The 18,086-nt window shown below is 44.6% G+C and overlaps 1 protein-coding gene across 1 annotated transcript in view; it reads left to right on the top strand.

The window, feature by feature from the left end:
• Window positions 1-18,086, top strand: part of LOC141083110 (NACHT, LRR and PYD domains-containing protein 3-like) — an 80,036-nt gene that overhangs the window by 46,050 nt on the left and 15,900 nt on the right. Inside the window, exons 6-7 of the mRNA XM_073567297.1 lie at window positions 13,730-13,900; window positions 15,480-15,653. Of these exons, the coding sequence (XP_073423398.1) occupies window positions 13,730-13,900; window positions 15,480-15,653 (345 nt within the window). The remainder of the gene's footprint in view (window positions 1-13,729; window positions 13,901-15,479; window positions 15,654-18,086) is intronic.

Genomic DNA, 18,086 nt, shown 5'->3' with positions numbered 1-18,086 from the left:
GCTAACCACTGAGCCACCGTGCTGCCCGTATATGTTTGTGTGACCATTTTCCCCTGGGTAATTGAGTTGTTATGGGTAACCTTTATGTGCACAGCAGTCACTTTAGAAGATTTAATTTTCTCTAGGTAATTTTGTTATATTTGTACACTGGTGGTATTAACCCTTATATGCATGGTGATCACCCTGGTAAATGTTGCAGTCTTTGTTTACATAGGTATATTTGCACTGAGTTGTTTAGTGAGTAATTGATACTAACCTTTATAAGGCTGAATTATAATTTTATTTTGAAGTTATATATAATTTTGGATTATTCCAATAATTGAGAATTATATGTTTTTACCCTTATGTGGAAATTAGTCACATTGTGTTATTTTGGGCCCAGTATTTTCATGTTATAAATATTTTATACAATAATATATATTTTCAATAAGAGTGTCAAGTCCTTCTACTGGGTTATTTTGTTTAGGTTTTTTTTAAATTTTTTTAAAAAATTTATTAATAAAAAATATATTTTAAATCATCTTTCTGGATCTCTTTATCGGCAACTATATGATGTAAGTCCGTTTTTTGTTGGTTACAGCTTACAACTGGTATTTATTCCAGCTTAGGATCTTAGCATCTTGCCTGTTAGCTTGTAAAGTGAAAGTAAAAATGTGAGCTCCAGCTACACGCAGTGTGTGTCATGATCCAGGATGGGGTTTGTCTTTGGCCCGTCCTGGTCAGACAGGGGTTGTCTCTGCTCTCTCTGGCAGAAGGCGGCTATTTAATGCTCACTTGACCTAGGTCCGGTGTCAGTTATACTCCTGCCCTCGGCTGAGTTAGTTGACCTCGTGCGTATGTGTGCCTTGTGCCTGATAACTTGTTGCTTGTTTGGTTTTGATCCGGTTCTGTCCCTGTTACGAGTTCTGCCTGTCCCTCTTGTACTGCGCTACCTCTCTGTGTATGACCCTCTGCCTGTGACTTGACTATTCTCTGCTCGTCCCCCTGGTACTGCACAGCCCTCTCCGTGTACGAACCCTCGCTTGTCTGACCTGCGGTTTCCTCTACTACAGTTTCCCTGCAGTAGGTACATTACATCTCTGCAGCAGTAGGATGCTAAGCCCCGCCCCCTGCAGTCACATGATCATAGGTCCTGTGACTCCTTACTATTTTCAGTGCCGCAGGTCCTGTCTGCTTGAACCATCACTACAGTATTGGACCCCGTGCTCTCCCATAGTGTGGGTAAGTCACCCGGCTCTGCGTGGCAGTTTGCTGACGCTGACAGGGTCCTGACATTAGAGTCCTGACAGTGTGAATAGGAGCTTTTTTTTAAGCAGTGCTTTACTGGCAATATAACACCACTGCTGGAGATAAACACTCATGCACTATTAACCCCTTCCCGACATGCACTTTGCATATGTGGCGCCGCGGGAGCTGCGTTCATGCAAATCGCCGAATAGGTATGTCGCCGCGATCGTGAGAGCTCACGCTCAGCGCCGCCACAATCGGGTGCGGGAGTCAGCACAATGTGTTACACTAGTCACTACTCATGGACAGGCCGTGAGGCAGAAGAGTCAGACGTTCCGGGGTTAATACCGAAAGTACGTAGATAACCAAGGGAAAAGACAAAGGCATCAAAGGGGTTGTCAGAACACAGTCCAAAGGGTCAGCAGCAGACGATCAGAACTCAGAGCAACAGAATCAGGCTAACACTCACCAGAAAGCACAAACTACATCTGGCAGGGATCAGGGGCAGACAGCTCAGTTAAATATGTATGCGATTACCAGAACACAGAACACCTGCAGAAAGTCCCATACGCCCCAGTCACAGATTGCACAGCAGAGCTGTCACTCAAAGCACCAAAAGCCCAGCAAGCCACTCTCAGTATTGGACAACCAAACTGACAATCAAGACACAGACAGCTTGACAAGACAGTTTCCATAGAACAGTATAGCAATCATTCACTGACCAGAGAAGTCGTGACACTATGTGAGTGCTGACACCTTGCACCAACGCCCATGATCGGTGCTAGCATCGATCACAGATATTTAACCCCTCTGATGCCACTGTCAATAGTGACATTGACATTGAGGAGCATCGCAGAGAGAGAGAGAGCTCCCTCTCTACTCCCATAAACACAACGCGATGTGATCTCATTGTTTTGATGGTCTCTGTGGTGACCCAGGGCCGCAAGATGCCCGCGGGGTCCTTCAGGGTCCTGCAGAGAAGTTGGCCTGTGAGCGCTGGCTAAAAGCAGGAGTTGATATGCCTCCCCCCCGGCTGTCATACACTGCTATGAAAATATAAAAACAAAATCCCAAATAAAGAGCAAAAAAAAAGAAAAATTATTAATCCAATAAATACATTTATCAAAAATAATAAAAGTACAAATATTTGGTATCGCCGCAACTGGAACGACACGACCTATAAAACTGTCCCACTAGTTAACCCCTTTAGTGAAAAATAGATAAAAAAGGCCTAAGAAAACTATGCTTTATCATCATACTGCCGAAAAAAAGTGCAATAAAATGCAATAACAAAGTTGAATGTAAATAAAATTGGTTCCTCTGAAAACATCATCTTGTCCCACAAAAAAACAAGTCGCTATACAGCTCCGTCAGTAGAAAATTAAAAAGATATAGCTCTCAGAATAAAGCGATGCAAAAATAATTATAGTTTTTATTCTGTAAAAGTGACAAACCATTAAAAAAAACCTATATAAATGGGGTATCACTGTAATCGTACTGACCCAAATAATAACGTTGACTTATCAATTTTACCATAGGGAAACAGCATAAAAACAAAAGCAAAAAATTAATTCCTGAATTGATGGTTTTTGTTCATTCTTTCTATCAAAAATCAGAATAGAAAGTGATCAAAAAATGTCATGTGCCTGAAAATGGTAGCAAAAAAAGTCAACTCGTCCCGCAATAAAGAAACTGTCATATGACTCTCTCGGCCAAAATATGGTAAAATTATAGCTGCCGAAATATGAAGATGCAAAAACTACTTTTTGTAATAAAAAGCGTGTTTTAGTGTGTGACAGCAGCCAAACATAAAAACCCAGTATAATTCTGGTATCGCTGTAATTGCACTGACCCAAAAAATAAATTTGTATAATCGCTTATACCACACGAGGAACGGTGAAAAAATAAATAAAAACAATTTGTCACCTGCTGTTGATTTGTTCATTCTGCCTCCCAAAGATCACAATAAGGCTTGACGCACATTTATCCTGTGCTCTGCACTGAGTGTTTACACCGGGGTTTCCATATAAATCTCAGAAATACGTGATTCAGACGGAGTTCCCGGCGGAAGATTCCCTATAATGAGGCAGATGGAGGCACTGTGGATGCCATAGGACCTGTGATCTGGCGGTGTCTGTCTTTTTAGGTGAGCATAAAAGTGCAGTCAACCACAGTTTTGTGCACTTCTGAAAAGAAAGAAAACGCTGAACAGAGGCCAGACAAAGTCTAGAATAACTCTGCTGACGCATTAAAATGAATGGATCCCTCGAGGCTTTCATCTGAATCACGTCACTCGAAGATTTAGATTGAAACCCCAAAGTAAGTGCTCAGTAGAGAGCGCCGGATAAATGTGATTCCAAACGTTATGTAAAATGTTCCCAATAAAAGCTTCAACTCAATCCACAAAAAAGCAAGTTCCCACTCAGGCCTGTCATCTGCCAATGGAAATATAGGGGACTTCCACTATACTGGTAGTGAAAAGGCTGTGGAAAAGCTAAATGGCTCCTCGCCCCTCAAAAAAAATTCACCAAATTTTGCGCTCCCAAATCTAAATGCCCTCCTTCCTTCTGATCCACAGTGTGTATAAACCACTTTTAGTGTCCACATGTTTGGCATTTCTGTAGCAATGAAAGCACACCTCATTTACAGGTACGTGTCTCTAGAATCATTAGCTGGTCATAATGTATTGGTCACTAAAATGTACTGGTCACATCAACATTCTGGTCACTACAATGGCAGATTGCAATTTTCACTCAGCAATATCCACTATCGCTAGTTTCTGGAAAACACCCATGGAGTCAAAGTCATCACTACACCTGTAGATAAATTTCCAAAGAGGTATAATTTCCACAATGGGATCACTTGAGGGAGATTCTGTTTTTCTAGCACTTAGGGGCTCTGTATATGGACTCCACTAACTAATCTAGGATAATCTGTGCATCAGGAGGCAAATAGTGCTCCATCCCTCCCGAGTCTCACCGTATCACTAAGCAGTACTGTACAGCCATACCTGGGGTATTTCTATATTCAGCAAAAATTGTGGAACAAATTTTGGTGCCATTTTTACCCATTTCCTAGTATGAAAATGTAAAATATGAGGCTAACACACAATCTTGGTGGTAAAAATCTAAATTATTTTTTCTTCACTGCCCAGTGGTATAAAATTCTGTGACACACGTGTGGTGTCAATATGATCACTGCACCTCCAGATGAATTCATTAAGAGGTGTAGTTTGTAATATGGGGTCACTTATGCGCGATTCTGCTGTTCTGGTACCTCAGGGACACTCTGCCAATGTAACATTGCACACTCAATCCAGTTCAGAAAAATCTGTACTGTAATATGATGCTCATTCCCTTTTGAGCTTTGCACTGTACCTCAAAAGTAGTTTTCAACCACATATGGGGTATCAGTGTACTCAGGAGAAATTGCGCAAAAAATTTTGGGATACATTTTCTCCTGCTACAGTTGCAAAAATGCAAAATTTAGGGCTAAAAATATTCTTGTTGGAAAAATGTGATTTTTTTATTTTCACTGCTCAACGTTCTAAATTTCTGTTAAGCACCTGGTGTTCCAAGGTGCTCGCTACACATATAGATAAGTTACCTGAGGGGTCTAGCTTTCAACTATGGGGGGTTTCCACTGTTTAGGCACATCGTGGGCTCTCCAAATATGACATCATGGCGTCCTCTAATTATTTCAGCACATTTTGCATTCAAAAAGTAAAATGGTGCTACTTCCCTTCAGAGCCCTGCAGTGCGCCCAAACAGTGGTTTTCCCCTACATATGGGGTGTGGCGCCCCTGAGGGTTCAGTCGCCACAGAGGTACTGTACCTCCTCCTGAGGGGTAGTATCCCACTCCTCAGGTAAGATGGTAACACCTGACCAGACTCCAGCACCTACATCCAGCACAGACACATTAGAACAGCAGAGCACCCTTTATGGCAGCTGCTTTGGTTCATGAAGGGTGCTGGGAGGTGGGTGGAGCTTAGATTGCACTTAAGAGGGGAAAGCTGACAGGAAGTTAGGTCAGAATCCCCAGAGAGGGGAAGGAAGACAGAAGATCCCCAGAGGGGGATGGAGAGAGGACGTGTTTGCAGCAGCCTCCTGTGAGCTGGAGCTGTTGGCAAGAGAAGAGAGAAAAGGAAAGATCAGTTGTTCAGAAGGAAGATAGAAAAGTACAGAATGTGAGGAGGAGAGAAACTGGGGACTAGGGCTATAGCAGAGCCCTTCTCTAAGTTTAATGCGCCAAAGGCCAGGCGCCGGTATCCGATGCTGTGTGTTACTAATGATCCTACAGCAGAAACCGGAGGAATAGAAGCTGTGACCACTTTATTCCCACCTAACACTCCACGACACAGCAGCGTGTGTGAGCCGGGACATGATTGTAAGGAATCCCCGAAGTAGGCTACAGCTACCTGTCATGCAAGTGGAATTATAAGTAACAGCAAGAAAGAGGAACTTGAGTGTAATTCAGAACTACAAGTACTTCAGATTAGTGCTAGTAAGGAGACGTTCAGAAAAGGCACATTTTTTCCATCTGCCTGGGAGTTGGCTGAGCCCCTCACCTGAAGACCACAGCACTGAAGCGGGCACCTGTCTATGCCAGAAACATGAGTAAAGCATTGGAACTGCATTCAGCTGAGTCTTTGCCTTCTTCCTGTGCCAACCTACTCAGCACTGCTACATCTCTGTGCCTAACACTACACCATCTACCTCAACATCTACTACTGATTCCCAGGGACTACAGCTCTGCCTGTGGAGAGCTATTACATCTTTGCTGCACAACACCATCTGTCCCAGAGGATCTGCACTGCAGCGCTGGTTCCCTTTTGACCAGATACCACAGGTGGCGTCACGAACTTATCCATAAATAAACTTTATTCATTCCACCTATTTCAAATTGACACCCAGAGCCACGGACCGGGTCACTGCCGCTGTGATACTGCCCCTTTCAGGCTAGCTTCAGGCTAGCGTTTTGGCCCGCAGCACACGGCCCCTGCTAAGCCCCGCCCCTGCCACGCCCCCTCCGGTCATCTCCTCCTAGTGTCGCATATCGCTGCATGCGATCTGCACACCCTATCTTTAGCATAGGGTGCGCAGACCATGCGCTGGTCATGCGCTAGTAGGATTTTGAGTGCACTGCACCCTTTTGACGGTGCTCCAAGTGCACCAGAATGCAATATGGTGCGTTCGGCGCACCGTTAAAAGGGCGCAGCGCACGCAAAATCCTACTAGCGCACGGCCAACGCACGGTCTGCGCACCCTATGCTAAAGATAGGGTGTGCAGATCGCATGCAGCGATGTGCGACACTAGGAGATGACCGTAGGGGGTGCGGCAGGGAGCGGGGCTTAGCGGCGGCCGTGCGCTGCGGGTCAAAACGCTAGTCTGAGGCTAGCCTAAGGCTGGTTTCACATTTGAGCTTTTGTGCGCAGCGCATCGTGCGCACCCGTGCGCATGCGCACTGCGCACCTATGTTTAACATGACGTGCGCATGGTCTTGCGCACACGTGCGTTTTCGTGCGCATGCGTTTTTTTGTCTTTCGCGCCAGGCGCAACATGTTGCATTTTTTGGTGCGCCCTGTCTCGGCAAAAAAAAGCATGCACACGCTTGCGCACGGAATGCGCAAAAACAACACATTGAAGTCTATGGGAATGCATGTGTGCGCATGGTCTTGCGCACTGTTGCGTTTTTTTGCGCATGCGTTTTTGAGTTAAACAAGTCTAGAATGTTCTCTAGACAATGGAAAAAATGTCACACCTAAAAACGCGTGTGCATAAAAAAACCGCAAACGCATGCAAAAACGCATGGAAAATGCAAGCAACGCTGCGTTTTTTTGACGCATCAGCGTGCGCATGACGTAAAAAATGTGCGTTTGTTTTGCGTTTTTCTTTGCGTTTTTTATGCGCCCGATGCGCTGCGCAAAAAAACGCTAATGTGAAACTAGCCTTAGATGCCGTCCCGGTACCGAGTGAGTGTGAAACCTCAGACCCCTTCCACTCGCCCTGGGGGTGATCCAGGGGTATCGGTATGCTCAAGAGATATTGTACAACAAATTGTATGGTCCCTTTTCTCCTGTTACCCTTGTGAAAGTCAATAAATTGGGTTCAAAGGGAAATTTTTGTGAAAACAGTTAGGCTACTTTCACACATCAGGTTTTCGGCGTCAGGCGCGATCTGGCGTCGTGCCGGAACGCCGGATCCGGCAAATGTTTTGTAAAACCTGATGTGCCGGATCCGTTTTTCTGCCGGATCCGTCTTGTTCTTGACAGAAAAAACCGGATCCGTCTCATCCGGTTCATCCGTTTTTCTATCCGTTTTTCGACGGATTACGCCAGATCCGGTTTTTAAAATTGACCCTTGTGGCCTTCCGAACGGGATTGGCTACTGGAAAACTATATATAGCATGTTCCTACAGCCCTTCTTTGACAAGTTGGAGAGGAGAAAGTGCAGGTTGGAGAGAAGAGCAAGTTACTGGCGAAGATGGATGTTGTGATTGGAAATATTTTGAAGAATTTGGCGGATTTTATAGCGGAGGCGAATCGTTTGAGGGTGATTGTTCTGGAGAAGGAGTGAGCGAGACAGCAGCGCATCAGGCATCGTAGACAACGTTTGTGGATCCACCCCATCACAGCCAAGAGAATGACGCGTGGGGTCTATTCTACACTCTGCATGGACCTTCGAGGAAACCCGGATAAATTTTTTGGATATGTTCGGATGAAAATGGAGAATTTTGATTACTTGGTGGAGCGCATTGCACACCTCATAAGAAAAGCGGACACCTATTGCCGCTTCTCTGTTTCACCCGCAGAGCGTCTGATGGTGACTTTAAGGTAAGCCACATTTATTGGATATGCTCGCATCAGAGCACACTTTCACTGCAATCTTGTTGGTGGTAGTTTGTATCTCCAAGTGTTATAGCTGAGTTTTGGTATGTAATGCTGTGATTTAAAACTAATTTATTGTTTTTTAATTCCCCACAGATTTCTTGCAACTGGAGAATCCCTTTCGTCACTGCATTTCCAGTACAGACTCGGGATTTCCACCATATCTGGAATAGTGAAGTACACATGCCATGCACTGTGGGACTCCTTAGCTGAAGAGTTTTTACCAGAGCCCACAACAGAGAGGTGGATTGACATTTCAGAAAAGTTTCAACAGATATGTCAGTTTCCGAACTGCTTGGGCGCTGTGGACGGGAAACATATCCGCATTGTAAAGCCAGCCGGATCGGGATCGGAATATTTCAATTACAAGAAATATTTTTCAATTGTCCTCATGGCCATCGCTGACGCGGAATACAAATTTATTGCTGTTGATATTGGGGCCTATGGCCGCTCCAATGACTCTCAAGTTTTCAAACTGTCTGCCATGGGGCGTAAACTGTATGGAAACACCTTCCAGTTCCCACCACCTAGACCGCTGCCGCAAACATCTGGTCCACCTATGCCATTTGTCTGTGTAGGGGATGAAGCCTTCCAGCTGTCAGAACACCTTTTGAAACCGTACTCTAGCAGAGGATTGACAAGACCAAAACGCATTTTTAATTACCGCCTCACAAGAGCAAGAAGAATGGTTGAATGTACCTTTGGTATTCTGACAGCCAAATGGCGGGTCCTATTGACTGCGATCAACCTCAAGTCAGAAACTGTGGACGAGGTGATCAAAGCTTGCGTGGTACTCCACAATTTTGTTATCTGCAAGGAACCCATTTCCATTGAGGACACCTCTGAAGAAACCACCTTGCAAGATTACCATGACATTACCACTAGAAGTTCTGTGACGGTTTCAGTAATGAGGGACAATTTTGCACTATACTTTATGTCACCTCAAGGCAGAGTACACTGGCAGGATGACAGAGTGTGAAAGATTTGTGCCCAACCAAACTTGTGTACCTTCTGTACCAACAGTATATACCTTTGCCAACCAAAGTTGGCTATCTTGTCATGGTCTCTATTTTTAGCTTTAGGCCACAGGTGTGTACCTGGTTGTGTTTTATGCAAAGTATTTCACCTTTTAACAAAAGTTGTGTACATTGTTAGGAAATCACCAACAATAAACACAACTTTTTAGGTGAAATACTTTGCTTCAAACACAACCAGGAACACAACTGTGGCAAAAAGCTAAAATTTACCCACAGTTATATACCTGGTTTTGAATACCTTTTTACCTTTTAAATACCCTGTATTTAACCTTTTTTTTAAACATATTTCGCCGCAGAAAGAAATGACAGACAACCAGTGTAAACAATAATTTAACTTTTATTTAAAATATTTTTTTTTTGTAAACTGTTTTTAAAGTTAAAAAAACTTTTTTAATAAAGGTTTGAAAAAAAACTGGGCATTTTTATTACAAAACACACATTACAAATCTGTGTAGTGTGGGGTGGAAATACTGCTGGAGGGGCTGTGGGACGCTTCGACACTGGGAGTGTGGAGAGAGGACTGGGATCGTGGTGGGGAAGGAACAGTTAGAGGTGATGGTGTGGAAAAAGCTACAGAATGGGTGGACATGTGGGAGGCAGAAGAGGTGGTGGGCGGTGGAGTGGAGGGTTGGGCAGGGACTGTAGGAGCAGATGATGTTGATGGAAAGTTGTACGGGGAAGGAGTTTGGTACGGGGAAGGAGTTTGGTACGGGGAAGGAGTTTGGTACGGGGCAGGTTGCTGGAAGTGGGGAGATGTCTGGTACTGGGGAGGTTGCTGGTACTGGGGAGGTTGCTGGTATGTAATAGGAGGGGGAGGATGGAAAGTGGCTGGAGGGGGTGCAGATGTAATAGGAGGGGGAGGATGGAAAGTGGCTGGAGGGGGTGCAGATGTAATAGGAGGGGGAGGATGGAAAGTGGCTGGAGGGGGTGCAGGTGGAGGAACTACAGTGGTGGGAGGTGGAGGTTGGGAGGTAACCTGCTGTAGAGCACCGTGGCACGAATGCATTACATGCATCTGCTGGGTAGGAGATAGTGTTGCCATGCGCTCCACAACAGACCTGAAAAAGGTGTGGTTTGGCGAAGATCTTGCTTCTGAATGCATGGTTTGCAGAAGTGTCTTCACCTCCAGAATGCTGGAGTTGATCTGCTGAATGAAAGCCTGCGGAGATTTGCTCTGACAAGACTTTTAGACAGTTCTGGAAAGATGCATTCAGATGCAAGAACTCTGGCGCATAAGTCTTTTCCTGACCCCTCTGCCGCTGCCGCCCAGTACCCGCAGGTGTACTAGAGGTGGCAGGGGCAGAAGGGTGGGGTAAAGGGAAAGCGATCTCCTCACCAGCAGCTTCATGTAATGTAGGCGGCCACGATGCTCCTGTGCTGGTGGATGGGACAGATGGGTCGAATGTGTGGGAAGGCTGGGAAGGTGCAGATGTACCGGGGCGGTCGAAGTGTCCCTCGGTGATGGTCTCCTCAGGGATCGCCTCAGAAGGGTCCAATCGTGCAGGCTCCCGAGTGCTGCTCACCCTGCTGTGGAATAAAGAGAAAAAAAAACAATTAAAATAGTGACATGGTATGGCCCTGGCTGAAAAAAAAAAAAGTTACATCTAAACATTTTTTTGTCACATGTGGTGTGTAATATTTACCTTCTGGTGAGCATTGTCTCCCGGAGGAACGACAGGGCTCGTGCGTACTTGTACTTGCTCCTGCGTCCTCCAGATCCACTCGGGGCCCGCATCTCTTTATTGAACTCCTTCTTGAAACGATCCCTCACAGACCGCCACCGCTTCACAATTCTCTCCCCTGAAACGAGAAAGGACAAAGTGGTTAGTATACAACATCAGTGTTTCCCAAACTCCAGTCCTCATGGTCCCCAGGGGTCATGTTTTCAGGATTTCCAAAGTAAATAGAAATCCTGAACACATGATCCGTGGGACCACGAGGACTGGAGTTCGGGAAACACTGGTTTAAATCAAGCAACCGGTACTGTATATACTTACGCTCTTTAATCTGGGCCCGAGCTTCGAGGTCCTCCCAGCGGTCCACAAGGAGCGAACAGATTTCCTCCCAGAGTCGTCGGGTAACGATAAGGTCAGCGTGGCGGCGGTCAGCCATATTCCAGAGCGGCTCCCTTTCTCTGACGAGATCGATGAGGCGGTCCACATCAATCCCTCCATCCTCACCGTCAGAGTCGGGAGCACGCTGTGAAGGCTGTTAAAGAAAAAGACAAAAATAACATAATTAGCCTCCACAAAAGAAATGAAATAAAAAGTGCAAAAAAAACAAAGCAAAAATATTTATACTTACACGCTGGTGACCGCCGCGTTGCTGTCGCCGACGACCCCGGGAGGCACTGCGAGGACCTCTTGGCCGAGCACCAGATTGGGAAGACTAGAGAAGAAAACAAAAAATGTTATGTCTTTGGATGTAGGCATTTGTTTGCTGTGTGTGGTCTGCAGAACATTGTTTTCTATGTGTTGTGTGTAGTGTGATGTTGTGTTTCTGCGTTTGATGCAAAAAACTTACCAATTGTGAGCCCACTCCAAGTGTCTGTCCACCCCTTCCTTCTTCTTCTGGGAGCTCCTCTTCATCTTGTGATTCCTGTTTTGAAATAAAAGGCAATGAATAGACATATATTCCAGAGATGATGGATTTTGGAAATAAAAACTTACCGTCAAACGCTGACGATGCGAGGGAGGGCTCCCAGAAGAAGATGTGCTGTCTTCCTCATGGCCAGACTCCATGGCTGTGGGTGGTGTTCCTGCTGCTGCCATTGCTGCTGCTGCTGCATCTATTGGGCGGCTGTTGAATAAAGAGAAACAAAGGGCCAATGAATATCTTGATATTCCATAGCCCTAGTTTGGAGGAATGGGGGATTTGATAATTACCGTCTCTCATCTGCTGCTTGTTCAGCATGCTGCTCCATTTGGGGTGGTGCTGATGGTGCTGCTGCTGCAGATGTCTGCTGCCTTCTGCTCCTGGTTCTTGGCTTGGGTGGCATGTTGGGTGTGGCTGAGGGTCACACTGTCTTGCTTTTATATATGTCTTGTGGGCAGAGCTACTGAGCATGCTCAGACCAAAAAAACCAGATCCGGCCGCCGGATCCGGCTGTCGCCGGATCAGGTGCATTGCGGCGCTCATAGGCTTTCATTGTATGAAAAAGCCGGACACGCCGGATCCGGCGTGTCCGGCTTTTTCGCCGGAGACAAAAAACGTTACAGTAGCCGTTTTTTCCAGACGCCGGATCGGGTCACACTGCCGGATCCGGCGAAAATCGGATGAAACGCATGGCCATCCGGCTCGATCCGGCTCTAATGCAAGTCAATGGGGGGGAAACCGGATCCGGCATTGCATTTCGCCGGATCCGGTTTTTGTCAAAAGCGCCGGATCGCGCCTGACGGCGAAAACCTGATGTGTGAAAGTGGCCTTAAATGTTTATTTTTTCCTTCCACATTCCATTAATTCTTGTGAAGCACCTGAAGGGTTAATAAACTTCTTAAATGTGGTTTTGAGCACCTTGAGGGGTGCAGTTTTTAGAATGGTGTCACTTTTGGATATTTTCTGTCATATAGAACCATCGAAGTCACTTCAAATGTGATGTGGTCCCTAATGAAAATGGTTTTGTAAATTATGTTGGAAAAATTAGAAATCCTGCACACACTGTGTCCCTGAAACACGTGCCTGAACCAGATCCTGTTCCTAAAACCCATTTTGTCTGGACCTGAAACTACTCAGGCAATACCCGTGCCTGAAGACGCTCTGAGAGTACTGGAATCTGAACCCACTCTGGGGGTACTTTAACCAGTAGCAGTGTCCATCCTGTCTTGTGTTCCATAATCTGCACTGTCTGAACCAGAACCAGTATCCGAATCAAGGGATGCCTGTGACTGAGTCCGTGACTGTGATCCTGACCCCTTTATATCAGTTGCTGCAGCACCGGGGACTGCCCAGGAATGGTACCTGGCAGCTACCCACAGCACAAGCCTAACACCACCATCAGGAGCTTTAGCGAATACTAGGTACCAATAAGCCACACCCCTCCTGGGTAAGGCCGGATCATGGCACAATGTAGTGATGGGCAGTCGGGCTCTTTTTGCTGATCTGGCTCTCACGGCTCCGCTCACCAAAAAGAGCCGGCTCGTTTTGGATGCTAAATGGATCCCTACTGGATATGTGTTCGGGCGTCTGAAACTCCGGCCACCTACCGCATAAACCCCACCCACTTTTTAGGAACCAATTGAATTGCTGAGTGGGCGGAGTTTTGTTCGGGTGGGGGGAGTTGCATCTGCCAAACACCGGGATTTTACAGCTAGTGAGAGCCATTCAGGGATTTTAGTGGCTCTCACTGGGGTGCCACCTCCCATCGTTCACAGCAGGGAGCCGACTCTTTGTGTCGGATCGTTCGCGAACTACACATCACTAGCACAGTGGATCCACGATCCACATATGTGACATAGTGATGACATTTATGGATTTTATTAACAGCTGAGGACAATTTCTCTCCACATTCACAAGCTACAGATTTTATACAAACATTCTGTGGATACGTCACCAACATCTTATCTTCTTATTTTTTGTAGTTTGGCTGAAAATAATCTACCTGAGAGTTTCTGCAACAAGTTGACGTCTGTAATAGGAAGTAATCAGTCCCTGAAGAAACTTGTCCTGTCTCATAACCGTCTGTCTGGTCATCAATTCAGTGACTTTATGGCGGCTCTGTCAAGTCCTTTCTGCATGATAGAGGAGTTACAGTGAGTATAACAGACGTGTACAGGATGGAGACGTGTGAGTATAAGAGACGTGTAAAGGATGGAGACGTGTGAGTATAAGAGATGTGTACAGAATGGAGACGTGTGAGTATAAGAGATGTGTAAAGGATGGAGACGTGCGGGTATAAGAGATGTGTACAGAATGGAGACGTGCGGGTATAAGAGACGTGTACAGGAAGGAGACGTGCGGGTATAAGAGACGTGAACAGGACAGAGACGTGCGAGTATAAGAGACGTGTACAGGACGGAGACGTGTGAGTATAAGAGACGTGTACGGGACGGAGACGTGCGAGTATAAGAGACGTGTACAGGACGGAGACGTGTGAGTATAAGAGACATGTACAGGATGGAGACGTGCGGGTATAAGAGACGTGTACAGGATGGAGACGTGTGAGTATAAGAGACGTGTTCAGGATGGAGACGTGTGAGTATAAGAAATGTGTACAGGATGGAGACACAGAGTATAAGAGACGTGTACAGGATGCAAGACGTGCGGGTATAAGAGACGTGTACAGAATGGAGACGTGCGAGTACAAGAGACGTGTACAGGAAGGAGACGTGCGGGTATAAGAGATGTACAGGATGGAGATGTGCGAGTACAAGAGACGTGTAGAGGAAGGAGACGTGCGGGTAAAAGAGATGTACAGGATGGAGACGTGCGAGTACAAGAGACGTGTACAGGATGGAGACGTGGGAGTATAAGAGACGTGTACAGGATGGAGACGTGCGGGTATAAGAGACGTGTACAGGACGGAGACGTGTGAGTATAAGAGACGTGTACAGGATAGAGATGTACGAGTATAAGAGACGTGTACAGGACAGAGACGTGCGAGTATAAGAGACGTGTACAGGATGGAGACGTGGGAGTATAAGAGACGTGTACAGGAAGGAGACGTGGGAGTATAAGAGACGTGTACAGGATGGAGATGTGGGAGTATAAGAGACGTGTACAGGACAGAGACGTGCGAGTATAAGAGACGTATACAGGATGGAGACCTGTGAATATAAAAGACATGTACAGGATGAAGAATAAGAGACATGTACAGGATGGAGAATTGCGAAAATAAGAGACATGTAAAGGATGGAGACATGCAGGTTTATGGTTTTTGGTTGGTTCATGTTGCAGAAGGATGGGACCTTAGAACAAACAATAGTAACATTCTTTGTACTCGTAGAACAACTGACAGGAAAATTGAATAGGCGTTAATAGAAGCAGCAGGGAAAGAGTACAAATTAAAATACTTGCTCCTCTTCTATGATTTGAACACAACCTTTATGTGAAGTGAGCCTAAACCTTTAGAAGCAGCTATGACTTCCTCTTACAGTTATACAGTTTGGAAGCAGCTATGTCCTCCTTGATCCAGTCACTACACTGTGAAGTGACACCTTATTACATGGCTGATAAATAATAGTTTTCTGTAAGTAATATTCTTCCTCATAGTGAGAGATGAGCACGTTTGCACTGATATGCTACTATTTTGGATATTTTGATGAATCGCATACAGGTTTTAAATGAATACTCTGCGGACCTTTCATCCACATTTTGTCATCTTTTTTTTAGTTTTGTTGGCAATAATGGTGTACCAGTCACTTCCTTCATCCAGTTGGCATGTGGAATAAGGAACAACCAGACTCTGAAGATACTTGACCTGCGTAATAACCATCTGTCTGGTCCTCACTTTGGTGACTTGATGGAGGCTTTGTCTAGTGCAGACAATAGGATTGAGGAATTATGGTGAGTATAAGAGATGTGTATAGGATTGAGATGTGTTGGGGACAAGTCAGTGATAAAATATCTATCCCTTTAAGAGATGAGACTGATTCTGCTCTCCACATGCAGCAGTGATGAGTCCATGTCTCAGCAATTGTGAGAGTGATCAGTAAGATATCCTACTTTTGAGCCTGGAGATACCAATCTACACAATTCATCAGTGAAATTACGATAATGACGAAGATTTACAAAAATGATGAGATATTTATATTGGAGATGGGCATTGTCCTGCACTAATAGTAATGCAGAGTCTACTGCACCAGTGTACGGTCTGACAATGGTCCTAAAGAACAGACAAACTAGCAAGGCAAGGCACACTGAAAGCCACAAAACTAGGTGAACAGGTGAGGAGGTGAACGGCAGATCTCAAGAAGCTCACAGATGTAGGTGATGCTCATAACAATGTGAACAGTCTCTAATAATTTGCAGAAATCACAGAATTTTGCATAAATTAATACAGTGTAGTGCTTAGTCTATAAATATCAGCTCATACACTGATGAGTAACAGTGTAACAATGTTTTGACCATATGATTTTCAAGCCCATATCTTAACATTCATTACTGCTTTCAACTTTTTATAGAAAATCATCTTGACTATCTCATATATAAATTTGACTTGCAACTATTTAGCATATGGTTAGTTGCAGTGGCATGTAAAATGTGGGAACCCCTGGTCAAAATTACTGTTATTGTGAACAGTTAAGCAAGTTGGAGATAAAATGATCTCTAAAAGGCCTAAAGTTAAAGATGACATATTTCCTTTGTATTTTAGGCAAAAAAAACATATACTGCTCAAAAAAATAAAGGGAACACTAATCAATACAATGTATTGTTTAGTGTTCCCTTTATTTTTTAGCAGTATATATAAAAACCCAGCCTGCTCTAACCTTGTGCCAAAAAACTGCAGCCATGGGTTCTTCTAAACAGCTGCGTAGCACTCTGAAAATGAAAATGGTGGAGGCCCATAGGAGAAGGCTATAAGAGGATAACAAGGCATTTTCAAGTTGCCCATTACTCAGTTATAAATGTAATTAAGAAATTGCAGTTAACAGGAACAGTGGAGGTTAAGATAAGGTCTGGAAGACCAAGCTAAATTTCACTGAGAGCTGCTAGAAGGACTGCTAGAAAGGCAAATCTGAACCCCCACTTGAATGCAAAAGACCTTCAGAAAGATTTTGCAGACTCTGGAGTTCTGGTACATTGTTCTACTTTTCAGAGACACCTGCACAAATCTGGCCTTCATGGAAAAGTCATCAGAAGAAAACGTTTCCTGTGTCCTCACTATAAAATTCAGAATCAGAAGTATGCAAAAGAACATCTAAACAAGCATGATGCATTTTGGAAAACAAGTCCTGAGGACCAATGAGGTTAAAATAGAACTCTTTGACTATAATGATGAAAGGTATGTGTGGAGAAAAAGGGGCACAGAATTTCAGGAAAAGAACATCTTTCCAACCATTAAGCATGGGGGTGTATCAGTCATGCTTTGGGGTTGTGTTGCAGCCAATGGCACAAGGAACATTTCACGGGAAGAGGGAAGAATGGATTCAATGAAATTTCTACAAATTCTTAGTACAAACATAAAACCATCTGTAAAGTTGAATTTGAAAAGAGGATGGCTTCTACAAATGGATAATGATCCTAAATACACGTCAAAATCCACAATAAACTACCTCAAAAGGCACAAGATGAAGGTTTTACATTGGCCTTCACATTACTTTGAACTGAACATCATTGAAAATCTGCAGCTAGACCTCAGAATAGCATTGCATGCAAGACGACTCAGGAGTCTCACAGAACTGGAAGAATTCTCCAAGGAAAAATTGATGAAAATCCCTCAAACAAGAATTGAAAGACTCTTGTCTGGCTACAAAAAGCATTTACAAGCTGTGATATTTTCAAAACGGGGTACTAGTAGGTACTAACTAGAGATGAGCGAACCTTTCAAGGTTCGGTTAGGTTTCCCAAACATGTTCGCTGAACGGTTCGACGAACGTACCCGAACCCCATTAGATTCAATGGGAGACCGAACCAAATGTATACACAACACCTTAAAGGGTATTCTGACTCTTCCTGCTGGCTGCGAATTCCAAGTGTTCTAACTATCAGCTTCTTAGATAATTGTGTAACTCGTACTCACACCACAAGGCGACCTCAGGTACTTTTTAACTCCACTGGCAATGCAACTGTAGAAAGACCAGGAGAAACGATGCTGTTTTCTTCCAAAATCTTGTATTAGTGTACAATGGACAGTAGGTAACATAGTAACATAGTTAGTAAGGCCGAAAAAAGACATTAGTCCATCCAGTTCAGCCTATAAAATTCTGTCAGAATAAATCCCCAGATCTACGTCCTTCTAAAGATCCTAACAATAACTGTAAGATGCAATATTGTTAC

The sequence above is a fragment of the Dendrobates tinctorius genome, unplaced genomic scaffold (assembly GCF_039654945.1).
Source record: "Dendrobates tinctorius isolate UK_male_01 unplaced genomic scaffold, ASM3965494v1 ptg000019l, whole genome shotgun sequence".
NCBI classification, from domain to species: Eukaryota; Metazoa; Chordata; class Amphibia; order Anura; family Dendrobatidae; genus Dendrobates; species Dendrobates tinctorius.
The sequence above is the reverse complement of the archived record's forward strand: the minus strand, read 5'-3'. Positions and strand labels throughout refer to the sequence as shown.